The 12555-nt window shown below is 33.5% G+C and overlaps 4 protein-coding genes across 7 annotated transcripts; 2 read left to right on the forward strand and 2 right to left on the reverse strand.

Moving 5' to 3' along the window:
* Nucleotides 1-4514: 4514 nt before the first annotated feature.
* On the reverse strand, nucleotides 4515-6176 carry LOC9325443. Its single transcript, XM_021014959.1, has one exon. The coding sequence runs from the start codon at nucleotides 5594-5596 to the stop codon at nucleotides 4664-4666; it is 933 nt and encodes a 310-aa protein (XP_020870618.1). The 5' UTR covers nucleotides 5597-6176; the 3' UTR covers nucleotides 4515-4663.
* A 796-nt stretch (nucleotides 6177-6972) lies between these two features.
* LOC9328147 lies at nucleotides 6973-7889 on the forward strand. Of its 2 annotated transcripts, none has more exons than XM_021010859.1 (3): nucleotides 6973-7100; nucleotides 7368-7491; nucleotides 7579-7889. In XM_021010859.1, the coding sequence occupies exons 2-3, from the start codon at nucleotides 7380-7382 to the stop codon at nucleotides 7722-7724; spliced, it is 258 nt and encodes an 85-aa protein (XP_020866518.1). In that variant the 5' UTR covers nucleotides 6973-7100; nucleotides 7368-7379; the 3' UTR covers nucleotides 7725-7889. The 2 variants fall into 2 exon arrangements, with proteins under 2 accessions (XP_020866518.1, XP_020866519.1); XM_021010860.1 differs by lacking the exon at nucleotides 6973-7100 and adding an exon at nucleotides 7101-7174 and having other exon boundaries at nucleotides 7579-7863.
* Nucleotides 7765-9535, reverse strand: LOC9325444 (GRF1-interacting factor 2). 2 transcript variants are annotated; one of them, XM_021010857.1, is made up of 5 exons: nucleotides 9263-9534; nucleotides 8721-8797; nucleotides 8478-8586; nucleotides 8093-8363; nucleotides 7765-7997 (listed from the first exon to the last, which is right to left on the reverse strand). In XM_021010857.1, the coding sequence occupies exons 1-5, from the start codon at nucleotides 9341-9343 to the stop codon at nucleotides 7936-7938; spliced, it is 600 nt and encodes a 199-aa protein (XP_020866516.1). In that variant the 5' UTR covers nucleotides 9344-9534; the 3' UTR covers nucleotides 7765-7935. The 2 variants fall into 2 exon arrangements, with proteins under 2 accessions (XP_020866516.1, XP_020866515.1); XM_021010856.1 differs by having other exon boundaries at nucleotides 7773-7997; nucleotides 8475-8586; nucleotides 9263-9535.
* Nucleotides 9536-9628: 93 nt separating this feature from the next.
* Nucleotides 9629-11867, forward strand: LOC9328148. 2 transcript variants are annotated; one of them, XM_021010855.1, is made up of 4 exons: nucleotides 9629-9932; nucleotides 10199-10849; nucleotides 10929-11057; nucleotides 11685-11867. In XM_021010855.1, the coding sequence occupies exons 1-4, from the start codon at nucleotides 9843-9845 to the stop codon at nucleotides 11865-11867; spliced, it is 1053 nt and encodes a 350-aa protein (XP_020866514.1). In that variant the 5' UTR covers nucleotides 9629-9842. The 2 variants fall into 2 exon arrangements, with proteins under 2 accessions (XP_020866514.1, XP_002889380.1); XM_002889334.2 differs by lacking the exon at nucleotides 11685-11867 and having other exon boundaries at nucleotides 10929-11329.
* Nucleotides 11868-12555: the final 688 nt, after the last annotated feature.

The following is a 12555-nucleotide window of genomic DNA, read 5'->3' on the forward strand; positions in this document are numbered from 1 at the left end:
GTCAGGCGTTGTATCTTTAGGTTGGTAACATTCGACAAAGGAAACACTAGAAAAGATATATAAATCGTCGGAAGATGGTTCCAGCTACAACCACATCACAAAAAATATGCTTTTGTTCTTCAGTTTCTTTCACGTTATGCATTTCCTCTCCTCTTAAATTCAAAGGAAACGTATTCATTGCAAGCACTCAAAAAAGTAAATAGAATGCTTTCTGGCCTCATGCTACATGGAGAATCCATCCAGCAAAGGTCAGCACAAGGATCAGCGCAAATGGTTGTTAGTTTGTATAACAAGGATCGTCGATTCAAAATAAAAAGAACATGATTCAAAATCCGGCTAGTTTTAAATTTAGTAAACTCCATAAAAAAAAATCAATTTTTTTAAATCATATAAATTAGAAACTTTAAATGTTTTGTGGTTTGTTTTCAACTTACTTCAACTTAACACTTGGTTTTTTTCTAAAACAAAAGCATTTTGTAAAATCAAAAATTTTAAGTTAAAAATTAAAATAATTTACTTAAAACATTATATGTGAAAAACTTTAAAACTTACCTAAATGTTAAATTATGTGTAAACCATATTGAATTTAAAACACCTCGTAACTATGGGTTTGGATATTGTAGCCAATTAGTTTATACAAAATAAAAAAATTTAACACCTATAAAAAAAACTAAAACATTTAAAAAACAAGTGTTAAAATTTTAATTATGTGTAAACCATATTAAACCTAAAACACTTTTTAGGGGTTTGAATGTTTTATCCAATTAGTTTATATAAAATTTAAAAATTTTAACACTTGTGGTTTGGATGTTGTAGCCAATTAGTTTATACAAAATAAAAAAATTTAACACCTATAAAAAAAACTAAAACATTTAAAAAACAAGTGTTAAAATTTTAATTATGTGTAAACCATATTGAACCTAGAACACTTTTTAGGGGTTTGAATGTTTTATCCAATTAGTTTATATAAAATTTAAAAATTTTAACACTTGTTAAAAAGAAAACAAAAAAAACAAAACATTTAAAGACAAAACAAGTGTTAAAAATTTGATTATGTGTAAACCATAATAAACCTAGAATATCTTTTAGGGATTTGGAGGCTGTATCCAATTAATTTACACAAAATTAAAAAAATAATAATTATCAAAAAAGAAACATTAAAAAATAAGTGTTAAAAATTTAATTATGTGTAAATCATATTGAGCCTAGAAGACTTTTTGGGGGTTTAGATATTGTATCCAATTAGTTTACACAAAATTAAAAAATTGAATACTTATCATAAAAGAGAAAAAACATTTAAAAAATAATTGTTAAAAATTTAATTATTTGTAAACCATATTGAACGTTGCACATCTCTTAGGAGTTTAGATGTTATATCCAAGAAAAATTGTTAAAAATGCCCCTTTTTCAATACTCCTTTTCAAAAATGCCCCCTTTGAGAGTTTATTTTTAGTTTGCCTTCTTTTAATTTTTAATGACCATTTTACCCTTATTTGAAACAAAATTAGGTCCACAAAATACAAAAAATACGGGAAAAGTGATCCCGCAATTTTACCACCAAAACACTTGTAAAAACTTGTAAAACTTTTAAATTACCTAGTAAAATTTTCCCGTAAAAATTTTTCTCCACAAAAAATTTTCCCGCCAAAAATTTTTTTTTGCGGAAAAAGTGATTCCGCAATTTTTTAAAATAGCTTGTAAAATCTTATAATATCTTATAAATACATTGTAAAACCTTATAAATACCCTGTAAAAAACCTTTAAAATACCTTGTAAATTTTTTCCGCCAAAAAAATTGCGGAATCACTTTTCCCGCAGCAAAAAAAATTTGGCGGAAAAATTTTTTGGCGGGAAAATTTTACAAGGTATTTTAAAGATTTTACAAGTTTTTACAAAATCAAATTTGTAATTTTGATGTGACAGATTCTCATGTTTTCTTTATATATTTGTGATATCTTTTATTAAAAGAAGGGTAATTTAGTCATTTTGTACATAAAAAAGGATATTTTTAAAACTGGACACCCAAAGGGAGGTATTTTTGAAAAGGGATATTGAAAAATGAGCATTTTTGTGAGTCTCCCTGTATCCAATTAGTTTACACATAATTAAAAATTTAACACTTATATAAAAAAAAATTTTAATTAAAAATTTAATTATGTGTAAACCATATTGAACCTAGAACACCTCTTAGGGGTTTGGATGTTGTACCCAATTAGTTTACACAAAATTAAAAATTTAACACTTATAAAAAACAAAAAAAAGTATAAAAAAAACAAGTGTTCAAAATTTAGTTACGTGTAAACCATATTGAACCTAGAACACCTCTTATGAGTTTGGATGTTTTATCCAATTAGTTTACACAAAATTAAAAAATTTAACACTTATCAAAAAAACAAAAAATATTAAAAAAACAAGTGTTAAAAATTTAATTATGTGTAAACCATATTGAACCTAGAACACCTCTTATGAGTTTGGATGTTGTATCCAATTAGTTTACACAAAATTAAAAATTTAACACTTGTAAAAAAAATTACATTTAAAAAAGCAAGTGTTAAAAAATTTATTATGTGTAAACCATATTGAACCTAGAACACCTCTTATGAGTTTGGATGTTGTATCCAATTAGTTTACACAAAATTAAAAATTTAACACTTATAAAAAAAAAATTACATTTAAAAAAAGCAAGTGTTAAAAATTTAATTATGTGTAAACCATATTGAACCTAGAACACCTCTTAGGGGTTTTGATGTTGTATCCAATTAGTTTACACAAAATTAAAAAATTTAACACTTATCAAAAAAAAGAAAAAAAAAACAAAACATTTTTAAAAAAATACAAGTGTTAAAAATTTAATAATGTGTAAACCATATTGAACCTAGAACACCTCTTAGGGGTTTGGATGTTGTATCCAATTAGTTTACACAAAATTAAAAAATTTAACACTTATCAAAAAAAAGAAAAAAAAAACAAAACATTTTTAAAAAAATACAAGTGTTAAAAATTTAATAATGTGTAAACCATATTGAACCTAGAACACCTCTTAGGGGTTTGGATGTTGTATCCAATTAGTTTACACAAAATTAAAAATTTAACACTTATCAAAAAAAAAGAAATAAAAAACAAAACATTTTTAAAAAAATACAAGTGTTAAAAATTTAATAATGTGTAAACCATATTGAACCTAGAACACCTCTTAGGGGTTTGGATGTTGTATCCAATTAGTTTACACAAAATTAAAAAATTTAACACTTATCAAAAAAAAAAGAAAAAAAAAACAAAACATTTTTAAAAAAATACAAGTGTTAAAAATTTAATAATGTGTAAACCATATTGAACCTAGAACACCTCTTAGGGGTTTGGATGTTGTATCCAATTAGTTTACACAAAATTAAAAATTTAACACTTATCAAAAAAAAAGAAATAAAAAACAAAACATTTTTAAAAAAATACAAGTGTTAAAAATTTAATAATGTGTAAACCATATTGAACCTAGAACACCTCTTAGGGGTTTGGATGTTGTATCCAATTAGTTTACACAAAATTAAAAATTTAACACTTATAAAAAAAAATAAAAAATAAAACATTAAAGAAAAACAAGTTAAAAAAAACAAAAACATGGGATAGAAATTGACCTTGCCGATAAGTTGGAATGTGAGATGATTATCGTCATGGGCTGGACTTCTTTATTCTTGTTGGGCTGAAAGAGTTTCGATGACATGGCGGTGAATGAGAAACTGTGATCGTCTCTCTAATGGTTACGACACGAAACAGAGCAGCAACAACCACGACGAAAAGCCGGAGAAAAGATGGAAAATCTACAAAAGGAGGAGAAGAGAAACTGTATTAGGAATCTTCTGAAAGTAGTTAAGAAATCAATTGAAAATTGTATTCGAAGATAAGAAAAATACCTTTTGAAATCAGAGAGTTTTTGTCGGCGAGTCTTCACTTTTGCTTTCCGATCATCATTCACCAAAAAACAAATATCGATTTTGTTGTTTTGCAACCGAAATTGAACACACACTCTCAATCATGGCAGTGATCTAAGTAAAAAAGAATTAGAAGAGAAAATGAAAACAAATTAGAGATGGTTGTTGATAAGAAAGAGAGGAAAGTATGATCTAATGGGTCTCTCTAGGGTTTCTTCTACTATTTATAAACACGTCTAAATAACACTAACCAATATGTTCGTAAGTTCGTTTGCTTTAAGAATGGAAACAAACACAAAAAAAAAAAAAAAAAGGAAATCTATCTTACAGGAGCGGAGACGAAAAAAAGGAAATTAATACTTATAACGGTAAAATAAACGAATTTCCAAAACTACCCCCATAATATACAGAAAGCCTCCCTCGGTTATCGAACCTTCCAAATTAGTCAGGCTTTGTAATGTGACTTCTTCGATGGCCCATTTGACTTACAATCTCGTATTAGGCCCAAATACATTTACTAATTTAACTAGACCTTCTTCTGATTTGCTTCGAGGTTGCTATATCTTTTTGAATAACAAAATCTGGAAATACTTAAAAAAAAGATGGATTTTCTCAAATGATCAATCAAATACATTTTCCCATTATACAATCAAAAACCTCAAATGAATTGACTATGCAAGTATTACACATTTTCTTATTAGACATCCAATTTTTTCATCCCTTATGGAAAAAGGGAATCAGGTTACTTTGACGGAATCAATAACCCAATGTTGACCATCGGTTTTGACTTTTAACCGGTTAATCTCTGCGAACAGATTCACGGCTCTCCTAACTCCTCTATTATCCGCCGCTGTGAAATAATCGTGACCAAATATAACACCGCCGGGTCGGAGTATCCGAACCGCCCGGTTTATATCCGCCCAAGCCGAATTGAAATCGTGACCCGCGTCTATCTCCACCAGATCCGCCGTCACTCCCCACTCACACAGCTTCTCCAAAGCGGAACCGGTCGAGAAAGGAACCGGCAAAATCGAACCGGAAACATTCGAGCTAACCACGTTTTGCATAAACTGGTACATAAGCAAAACGTCACCGTTAACCAAAGCCACGTCCTTAAACCGGTCTCGAAAACCAGGCCAGCCACGGAAATCGTCGACGCAGAGAATCTGAGTCTCCTCTAGCCCAAGGCGGCGCGTGAGATTCGCCATGTGTATCGCCGACGCGCCGAGGAAACTTCCGATTTCGACGATCGTCCGAGGTTTGACTCGGCGGATTAGATTCTCGAAAACGGCTCCGTACGATCCCCAGCCTTTGATTCTTTTTGGCCGGAGAAACTTCTCGGCGTGTGGTGGTGGGAAATCGGTGTACGGAGAAGTTCCGTTAAAGATCCGGTCGATAACCGTTTGGCGAATCAATTCCGGCGGGACAAGATTGCCGCATCGAGTCGTTACTCGGAAGTTGTCGATTGAACAAACTTGAGGTTTTATCGTCTTCACATCTCTCACCGCCGCCGGAGACGGTGGCTGCTGCTGCTGCAGCGGTTGATGAGAGTAGTAGGCGGAGAAGTAACCGAAGGCGTAGGTTAGAACTATGAAGATAACGTACGCAGTCTTGGTTTTCAAGAATTGGAAGGCATCGCGTTTGTGAGGAAGACGACGATCCTCCTTCATGGTCAAGATTTCTGAGAATGAATGAAGTAAAAACAAAGGATTAAGGAAGAATTATGGTGTTTGTAATTAAATTTACATAATTGGAATTATGGAGTTTAATTATTAATATTTTGGCGGGTCAGTTTGTTGAGACGTTTAAATACAATCGGATAAGAAATTGCTTAGGTCGTGATCTAATTTATTAGTATTTATTTGACTTTACGTGTCTAGAAAGTTACATGTGATGATGTAGTCATTTACAATCAAAATAATTTGCTTTACCTTTGATCCGATTAATTTTGTATTTCGGGTTCTTATGAGTTTTAGAAAACTATAAAAAGAAACTTATTTAACTCCCCTAGACCTATAGGTGAATGAAAATGCTCAAGTTTATAGTCATTTTGCGCAAACTACAAATATCTAATCTTTAGTGTATTTTAAGTTTTCAACGAAATCATATGGTATTAAGTATAACACGACCCAATCTCAATAGTCAATGATAAGTACAATCATGTTGCACATGTCAAATGCAGCAGTGATTCGAAAGAAATTAAATTGTAGTGTTTAATATATGTGGCATTCGCCTAGATCTTATAATAGAGTATGTGTCATACGCCGAAAACAACATTGGACCTCCCCTTAGTGATAAGACCATCTTTATTGGGAGGTGCTTAACTTGGTTCTTAACTCAATTAAAAGTGCAATTGATGATTTTGCTAAAGAAAGATTCTTAGCTAAGCACCAAAAATTGGGCTAAGAACCAAAACTAAGCTTCTCCCAATAATGTTGCTCTAAATAAATACATTAATATATTTTTTCATATAGTAAATGAAAATTATTAAATAAACTCAACTAGCAATTTTGGTTATAACAATTAAACAAGTTAGACGTATGAAATTCAGCAAACTAGTAGATTTGCTATTGTTTTATCCTTCTTATGATTGTATTTTTGTTAACGTAGTTTTTGCTTTTGTTTTTTTTGGGGGGCAAAATCTCTTATAATCTAATGAGTGCTTAATTAGCGTTTCAGAAAGCTGTGGCCATTTTGGTAATTTCCAGAGACTTGTCCAAATTTTCTTAGCTAAGCACCAAAAATTGGGCTAAGAACCAAAACTAAGCTTCTCCCAATAATATTGCTCTAAATAAATACATTAATATATTTTTCCATATAGTAAATGAAAATTATTAAATAAACTCAACTAGCAATTTTGGTTATAACAATTAAACAAGTTAGACGTATGAAATTCAGCAAACTAGTAGATTTGCTATTGTTTTATCCTTCTTATGATTGTATTTTTGTTAACGTAGTTTTTGCTTTTGTTTTTTTTGGGGGGCAAAATCTCTTATAATCTAATGAGTGCTTAATTAGCGTTTCAGAAAGCTGTGGCCATTTTGGTAATTTCCAGAGACTTGTCCAAATTTTCTTTAAGATAAGACGATAGAGTTGGACGACCATTTTCCACCGTTGAAATCTTCTCGAACACAAGTCCACTGTTTAAGCTTCACTGTCTCTGAATCGGCAAAGGTAAACTTTAGAATGATTCTACAAACCCTTTTCTTTTTCTTTTGAATTTGCGTTTTGATTGGGCTATATGATAAGTAAAAGCTTCAATTCCCTAAGAATAATTGAATTTGATCTGTGTTTTTTTACTGGCCTTAATATTAAATCCTTATACTGTATAACCTTTGTTGCTGGTTAAAAATTGGAATTAGATACGTTTACTTCTTCTCTTGTAATTTACATGTGTTCGAGTGTTAAGTTGTGATAATGGTTGTGTTAATTCACTTTCAGATTTAGAAGAAAATGGCAACAGCATCAGGAGGTAAAGCCAAGTACATAATCGGTGCTCTCATCGGTTCTTTCGGAATCTCATACATCTTCGACAAAGTTATCTCTGATAATAAGATCTTCGGAGGCAAGTTTTGCTCAAGCTTTCACTATTTTTATGTGCGTTTTCAACGTAGGAACGATCTTAATGGTTATCTTCTGGTGAAACCCTCAGGGACTACTCCCGGAACCGTATCTAACAAAGAATGGTGGGCGGCGACCGATGAGAAATTTCAAGCATGGCCAAGAACCGCTGGTCCTCCCGTCGTCATGAATCCCATTAGCCGTCAGAATTTCATCGTGAAGACGCGTCCCGAATGAGAAAATAAGTTCAATGCTTTGATTTTCAGAATAAGATGAATGATGATGTTTTCTAAATCCGAGCTTGTACTAAATAACAATACATTACAACACGGTTTGCGGAACTATTCCACAGTCTATCTTCTGTTAAAAACTCAAATAAGCTATTGCAAAACCCTTACGAGACTCAGAAGTCCTAAATATCAACAAAACAAAGCTTCTTTGGATCCTTTCACTTGCCATCATCTTTTCCTTGTCCATCTGCTCCATCTTGCTTGCCTCCTCTAAGCCCCACTGTTAGTAAAGAACGAAATGAATGAACACAATCCAAGTAAATATAAGTTACAATTATGAATTGAGTATTTTCTTAATAAACTAAAGAGATTTACCGTTCCCTCCAAGACCGGTGTCTGGTTGTTGCATCGCATGCTGCATCCCGTTGTTGTTCATACCCATTGGTCTAATCCCCATGTGTCCTTGCATAGCTTGTTGATGTATCTGCTGCTGTTGCGGATCCTGAAGCTGGTGTGGGCTACCAAACTGCAAAGGACCTCGTGGAGGGAAAAGCCCTGCGGGTGATGCTTGTTGACCCATTCCTGAAGCTTGTGGGTGTTGCATGAAGTAGCTAGGTGGTTGCATCCCTGGATGCGGTGTTGTCATCTAACAGAAATCATACCCAAAAGTAAGCAAACCCCAACACATTAAATTTTCGGAATTCGATATATATTATTATGTTCTGATTGATCGCAATTGACTTTTAATATCACAAACAACCTGGGAAGCCATAGCTGGAGATGGTGCAGCTCCTTGTGTAGGTGGTGGGGGTTGAGCATCAGCAATTGCAGCAAGATACATCAAGTTCTTCTGGAGAAGAGCTTGGTACCTGAAAATATAACAGAGCAGAAGATATAATAACTATATAACCTCACCATTAATAATAGTAATTCTAAGCTTCCATTACTGCTCAAGAGACAGAAGATGGATATAAACTGAAATGTCTACAAAGGAGACACTTACTGGGCACATTCTGCAAGTTTTCCGAGATTCTGGTTTTCCATGATGGCCATTATCAGCTTCTTGTTCTCATCAAGGTACTGAAACATATTAAAGAGAATGATGAGGAAATGAAGATGCAGCCTATCATCTTACCACAAACAATGGAAGACATCAAGCCACTTAACTATACAAGAACATCAAGCAAGCATCTAACCTCAATGACCAAACATAAAAATCGGATTCTAAGTTTCTTGATCCAAATTAATATATACTCCGAAACTTTTAACAAAACCCACTAAGCATCTAGTCTCCTAGTCCTTAAACTGTGTCTTCTCTTTTGATCACCAACAAGAGACCCAAGTGTTGTATCATTTAACCACAACTGTTGTGAGATTCCTATCGGAGTATCAACGAGAAAGATTCAAAGATAAACACTTTACCACCATTACTTGCACTCAAATCGTAAGAACCCATTGATTTTTCTCAGCACAAAAGCTCGATGAGACAATTATTATATAGAGAGATATGCACTGAGAAGGAGAGAAATTGAAGAAAGAAGGAACCTTTTGGATCTGTTCGGTAGTGATGTTGTTAGTAGGGGGAATCGAAGGAACCATCGGAAACATTTGCGGAGACTGCTGCATCTTCGCCGAACAAAAACCCTAATTTCGTCTTCCCCAAAAACCCCTCGAAATTTTAACCAAAACCCAGACCGATCCAAACGAAGAAAAATCCCGAGGAAATGATTGCAACAAATATAGAGAATCCTGCAATTTATTACTTGGATTCACCTGGATGTCGAACGAGCTCTGTGTGATTTTATGACCAAAAAATGCCTCTTCTAATTTGTCTTTATAACTTAAAAAACGTAAAAAAGAAACAAAAACCTCTAAGCCAATCAGAAAGTTTTGTTCTTAATTTGGGCTTTAAACAAGATTCTAAGGCCCATGGGCCTACCAGAAACAGATTCAATATGAGTTCTTCTTCTTCGCCTAAAATTCGAAATTTCGAAACCTCTCAGATACATACACCTAACGGAAACATACAGTAGCTTCTATTTCCTCTTCCGCTAAGAAAAATCGTAATTCAATCCTTACTTACACCTTTGGATTCTCTCAAATATCCGATCGGAATCTGGCAACGATGGTGAGAGATATTCAAGATGAGATCAGAGTCCAGAAGAATCCTCTGCCGGTTGATGAAGATCATATCGCTCTCCTCAAGAGTCCTTATGTAAGCGCCCCTTTTGAAACCCTAAATTCAAGTTTTCTCGAAAATTTACTCTTCTGGATCATCGGAAATTTTGAATCCAAAGTAAATTTTAGTTACTTTACCATTTTTAGGGTAAGTCCGTGTTGGTCAAATTTGCTTAGCTTTGGTTTACCTTTTGATTCTGTCTTAATTGATCTTGGATAAGCCTGATTGTGTCTCACTGTTTGAATTAGTCCAAGTGGAAATACTCTTACTCAAACTTCGTTGTATCTGTTCTCTCTTCTCAGCTAGGTGAAATTGTTGAAGAAATTAGCTCTGTGAGCGAGAAGCTCAATGCTCAGTGTGATGATGGTGGTAGTGACGTCAACTCTGCTCCAAACATTTTCTATTTTGATCATGTGCCTCCTAAGAAGCGCCGCTACCTTGGGACAAGTGACACTTGGAGAAGTTTTGAGCCGTTGAACGAAGACGCGTGTGTCGTATGCGATATTACAGACGATAGTGTAGCGCCTTGTTCTGGGAATGACTGTCCTATCTCTGTTCACAGGGAGTGTGCTGAGCTTGATTGTGAAGATTCTGCAACCTCTTATTGTCCCTATTGTTGGTTTAAAGATAAAGCGACTAGATCCACGACATTGAGAACAGTGGGTGTTGCAGCTGCGAAGACACTTGATCAATATAGATGTACTAAGCTTAAGAGTGGAGATATAGCCATGGCGAGAGAAAATAATCAACTAGAGAATGATAATGATAATTCACTCTCAATGCAATTACATGAAAACCTTCATCAATTGCGGGAAGTTGTCGGGCAACTTAAGGCTCAAAATTTCCGGTTTGACGAGACAATTGTGGAGAAAGCTTGCGGAGAAGCTTGTGTTGACGTTGATGATCAGCGGAAAAGGGTCTTATGGACAGCCAAGGAAGAGAACATGTTGAGGGTAAAACCACCAACTACCTCCACTTGTTCTTGCAATACACTTTTAGCTTAAATTCATAGTGTATGTTTATTTTGGATAGGTGGGAGTGGAGATATTTGCAGCTACAATCAATAAAAACATACCTTGGAAGAAGATTTTGGAGATGGGAAAAGGTATATTCCACAAGACTCGTAATTCCTCAGATCTTAAGGACAAGTGGAGAAACATGGTGCGTATGTGATTAATAAGTCTTTTCACTAGCAAACGTTAAGACAAATGCTAGTGACCTTTTGAAGTGGCAATATAGTAGTGTGAAGAAAATATGTGACTTTGATGATTGTCCTTCCTTATAATCGCAGCTTCGGATTCCTGCTTGTAGATCTTTTGGTAACAATAGTCCTTCCTTTTAACAGTCTAGTAAACTTGTATTTGAGATGTAGACGATTTTGTTTTGTATTCCTTATGTTGATATTAAGAGGATAAAACGTTTCTTCTGTGGTAGTCGTCCCACTCTGTTGGTTTCTACAGTTTTTGAATTATATCCTTCTTCTTTAAACAAAACAGAGGATGGAGACAAAGAGAATCATATGGAATTATGGATAGACTTAACTTATAAACAGGTTAAGAAGTTTTATTTGAAGTAATTAGTAATTACCATATATATATCCTAACCAGGTTATTTAACAATCTTGTCGTACAAGTACCAAATGTTTAGGAAACAATGGTGGAAATCTAATAACTTGAAACAAGAAAAAATACCACACAAATATTCTTCCATTTATACGGAGGTTAATAATAGATCATATTAATACCAAATAAACGACAACACTTGAAGAAAAAACTCAAACTTTTATAGAATGATCCTGATATGGTTGAGGTCGAGATTGACATCGTCGTCATCATCATCATCATCGTCGCAGAGATCGGAGATCAAAAGAGAGAGAGAAAGAAACGCAGGAGTGATGAAGAAAATGAGTCCAAGAGGAACCATCCAAAGATTAGAATTTGTGGGATGGTACTTGTAAAGCCAATAACTTAGAAACAACCCTCCACATATATTCACAATCATGGAATATAAGAACACCATTGACGACGTACTCTTCTTCTCTTTCCTAATTGTCCTCTTCTTCATGTTGGTGTTCATGTTGCTTTCGTGGTTCATTTGCAAGAGGGTCGAATTAGCAAGTAATGATTCAGGCTTTTTATTAATTTTACAGGGAATTAGGTGAAGTGAAAGAACAGAGGGATGACAATAATAGATTTTATATTGTTAGAGTGTATGAGTAAGTATATATGCAGTCAGGTTTCGGTTCGTGTATGTCGGTTTAGAAAGTATAATATCAAATTCAAACCCGGTTTTATTTGTTGGTTTGAGTCTGAATGTAGACTTTGTTTTTGGGTTTTAGCTTACGTTTAGACCAATTCGATCCTCTTGCAAATGAACCACGAAAATGTATGTTTAGACCAAAACGAACATCCAAGTAATGTTGCTTTCGTACCTAAAACCCGACTCCGGTTTAGTTTAGTAAATGTATAAAAGGGCAATTCTAAAAGAGATAATACATTTTATGTTATGTATTCTAAAATTATCACATAAAAAAAAAATCCTACAATTCCAAAAAACACACACAAAAGTTTTGATTTAGAAATAGTTTTGACTGTATTTCCCAAATTATGGTATTTTAAGAACTAGATTTTAGTTTTTGAGGTATTTTATAATAGTACTC

This window comes from Arabidopsis lyrata (assembly GCF_000004255.2).
Source record: "Arabidopsis lyrata subsp. lyrata unplaced genomic scaffold ARALYscaffold_1, whole genome shotgun sequence".
Lineage (NCBI taxonomy): Eukaryota > Viridiplantae > Streptophyta > Magnoliopsida > Brassicales > Brassicaceae > Arabidopsis > Arabidopsis lyrata.

What these genes read in the sequence shown, in the direction of transcription:
- LOC9328147 (XM_021010859.1), top strand. Translation starts at nt 7,380, where the DNA reads ATGGCAACAGCATCAGGAGGTAAAGCCAAGTACATAATCGGTGCTCTC. An exon ending in TGATAATAAGATCTTCGGAG is followed by an intron (nt 7,492 to 7,578) that starts GCAAGTTTTGCT and finishes TGAAACCCTCAG; the next exon opens with GGACTACTCCCGGAACCGTA.
- LOC9325443 (XM_021014959.1), bottom strand. Translation starts at nt 5,596, where the DNA reads ATGAAGGAGGATCGTCGTCTTCCTCACAAACGCGATGCCTTCCAATTC.
- LOC9328148 (XM_021010855.1), top strand. Translation starts at nt 9,843, where the DNA reads ATGGTGAGAGATATTCAAGATGAGATCAGAGTCCAGAAGAATCCTCTG. An exon ending in CTCTCCTCAAGAGTCCTTAT is followed by an intron (nt 9,933 to 10,198) that starts GTAAGCGCCCCT and finishes CTCTCTTCTCAG; the next exon opens with CTAGGTGAAATTGTTGAAGA. An exon ending in AGGACAAGTGGAGAAACATG is followed by an intron (nt 11,058 to 11,684) that starts GTGCGTATGTGA and finishes AAACTTTTATAG; the next exon opens with AATGATCCTGATATGGTTGA.
- LOC9325444 (XM_021010856.1), bottom strand. Translation starts at nt 9,343, where the DNA reads ATGCAGCAGTCTCCGCAAATGTTTCCGATGGTTCCTTCGATTCCCCCT. An exon ending in AAACTTGCAGAATGTGCCCA is followed by an intron (nt 8,587 to 8,720) that starts GTAAGTGTCTCC and finishes TTATATTTTCAG; the next exon opens with GTACCAAGCTCTTCTCCAGA. An exon ending in CACCGGTCTTGGAGGGAACG is followed by an intron (nt 7,998 to 8,092) that starts GTAAATCTCTTT and finishes CTTTACTAACAG; the next exon opens with TGGGGCTTAGAGGAGGCAAG.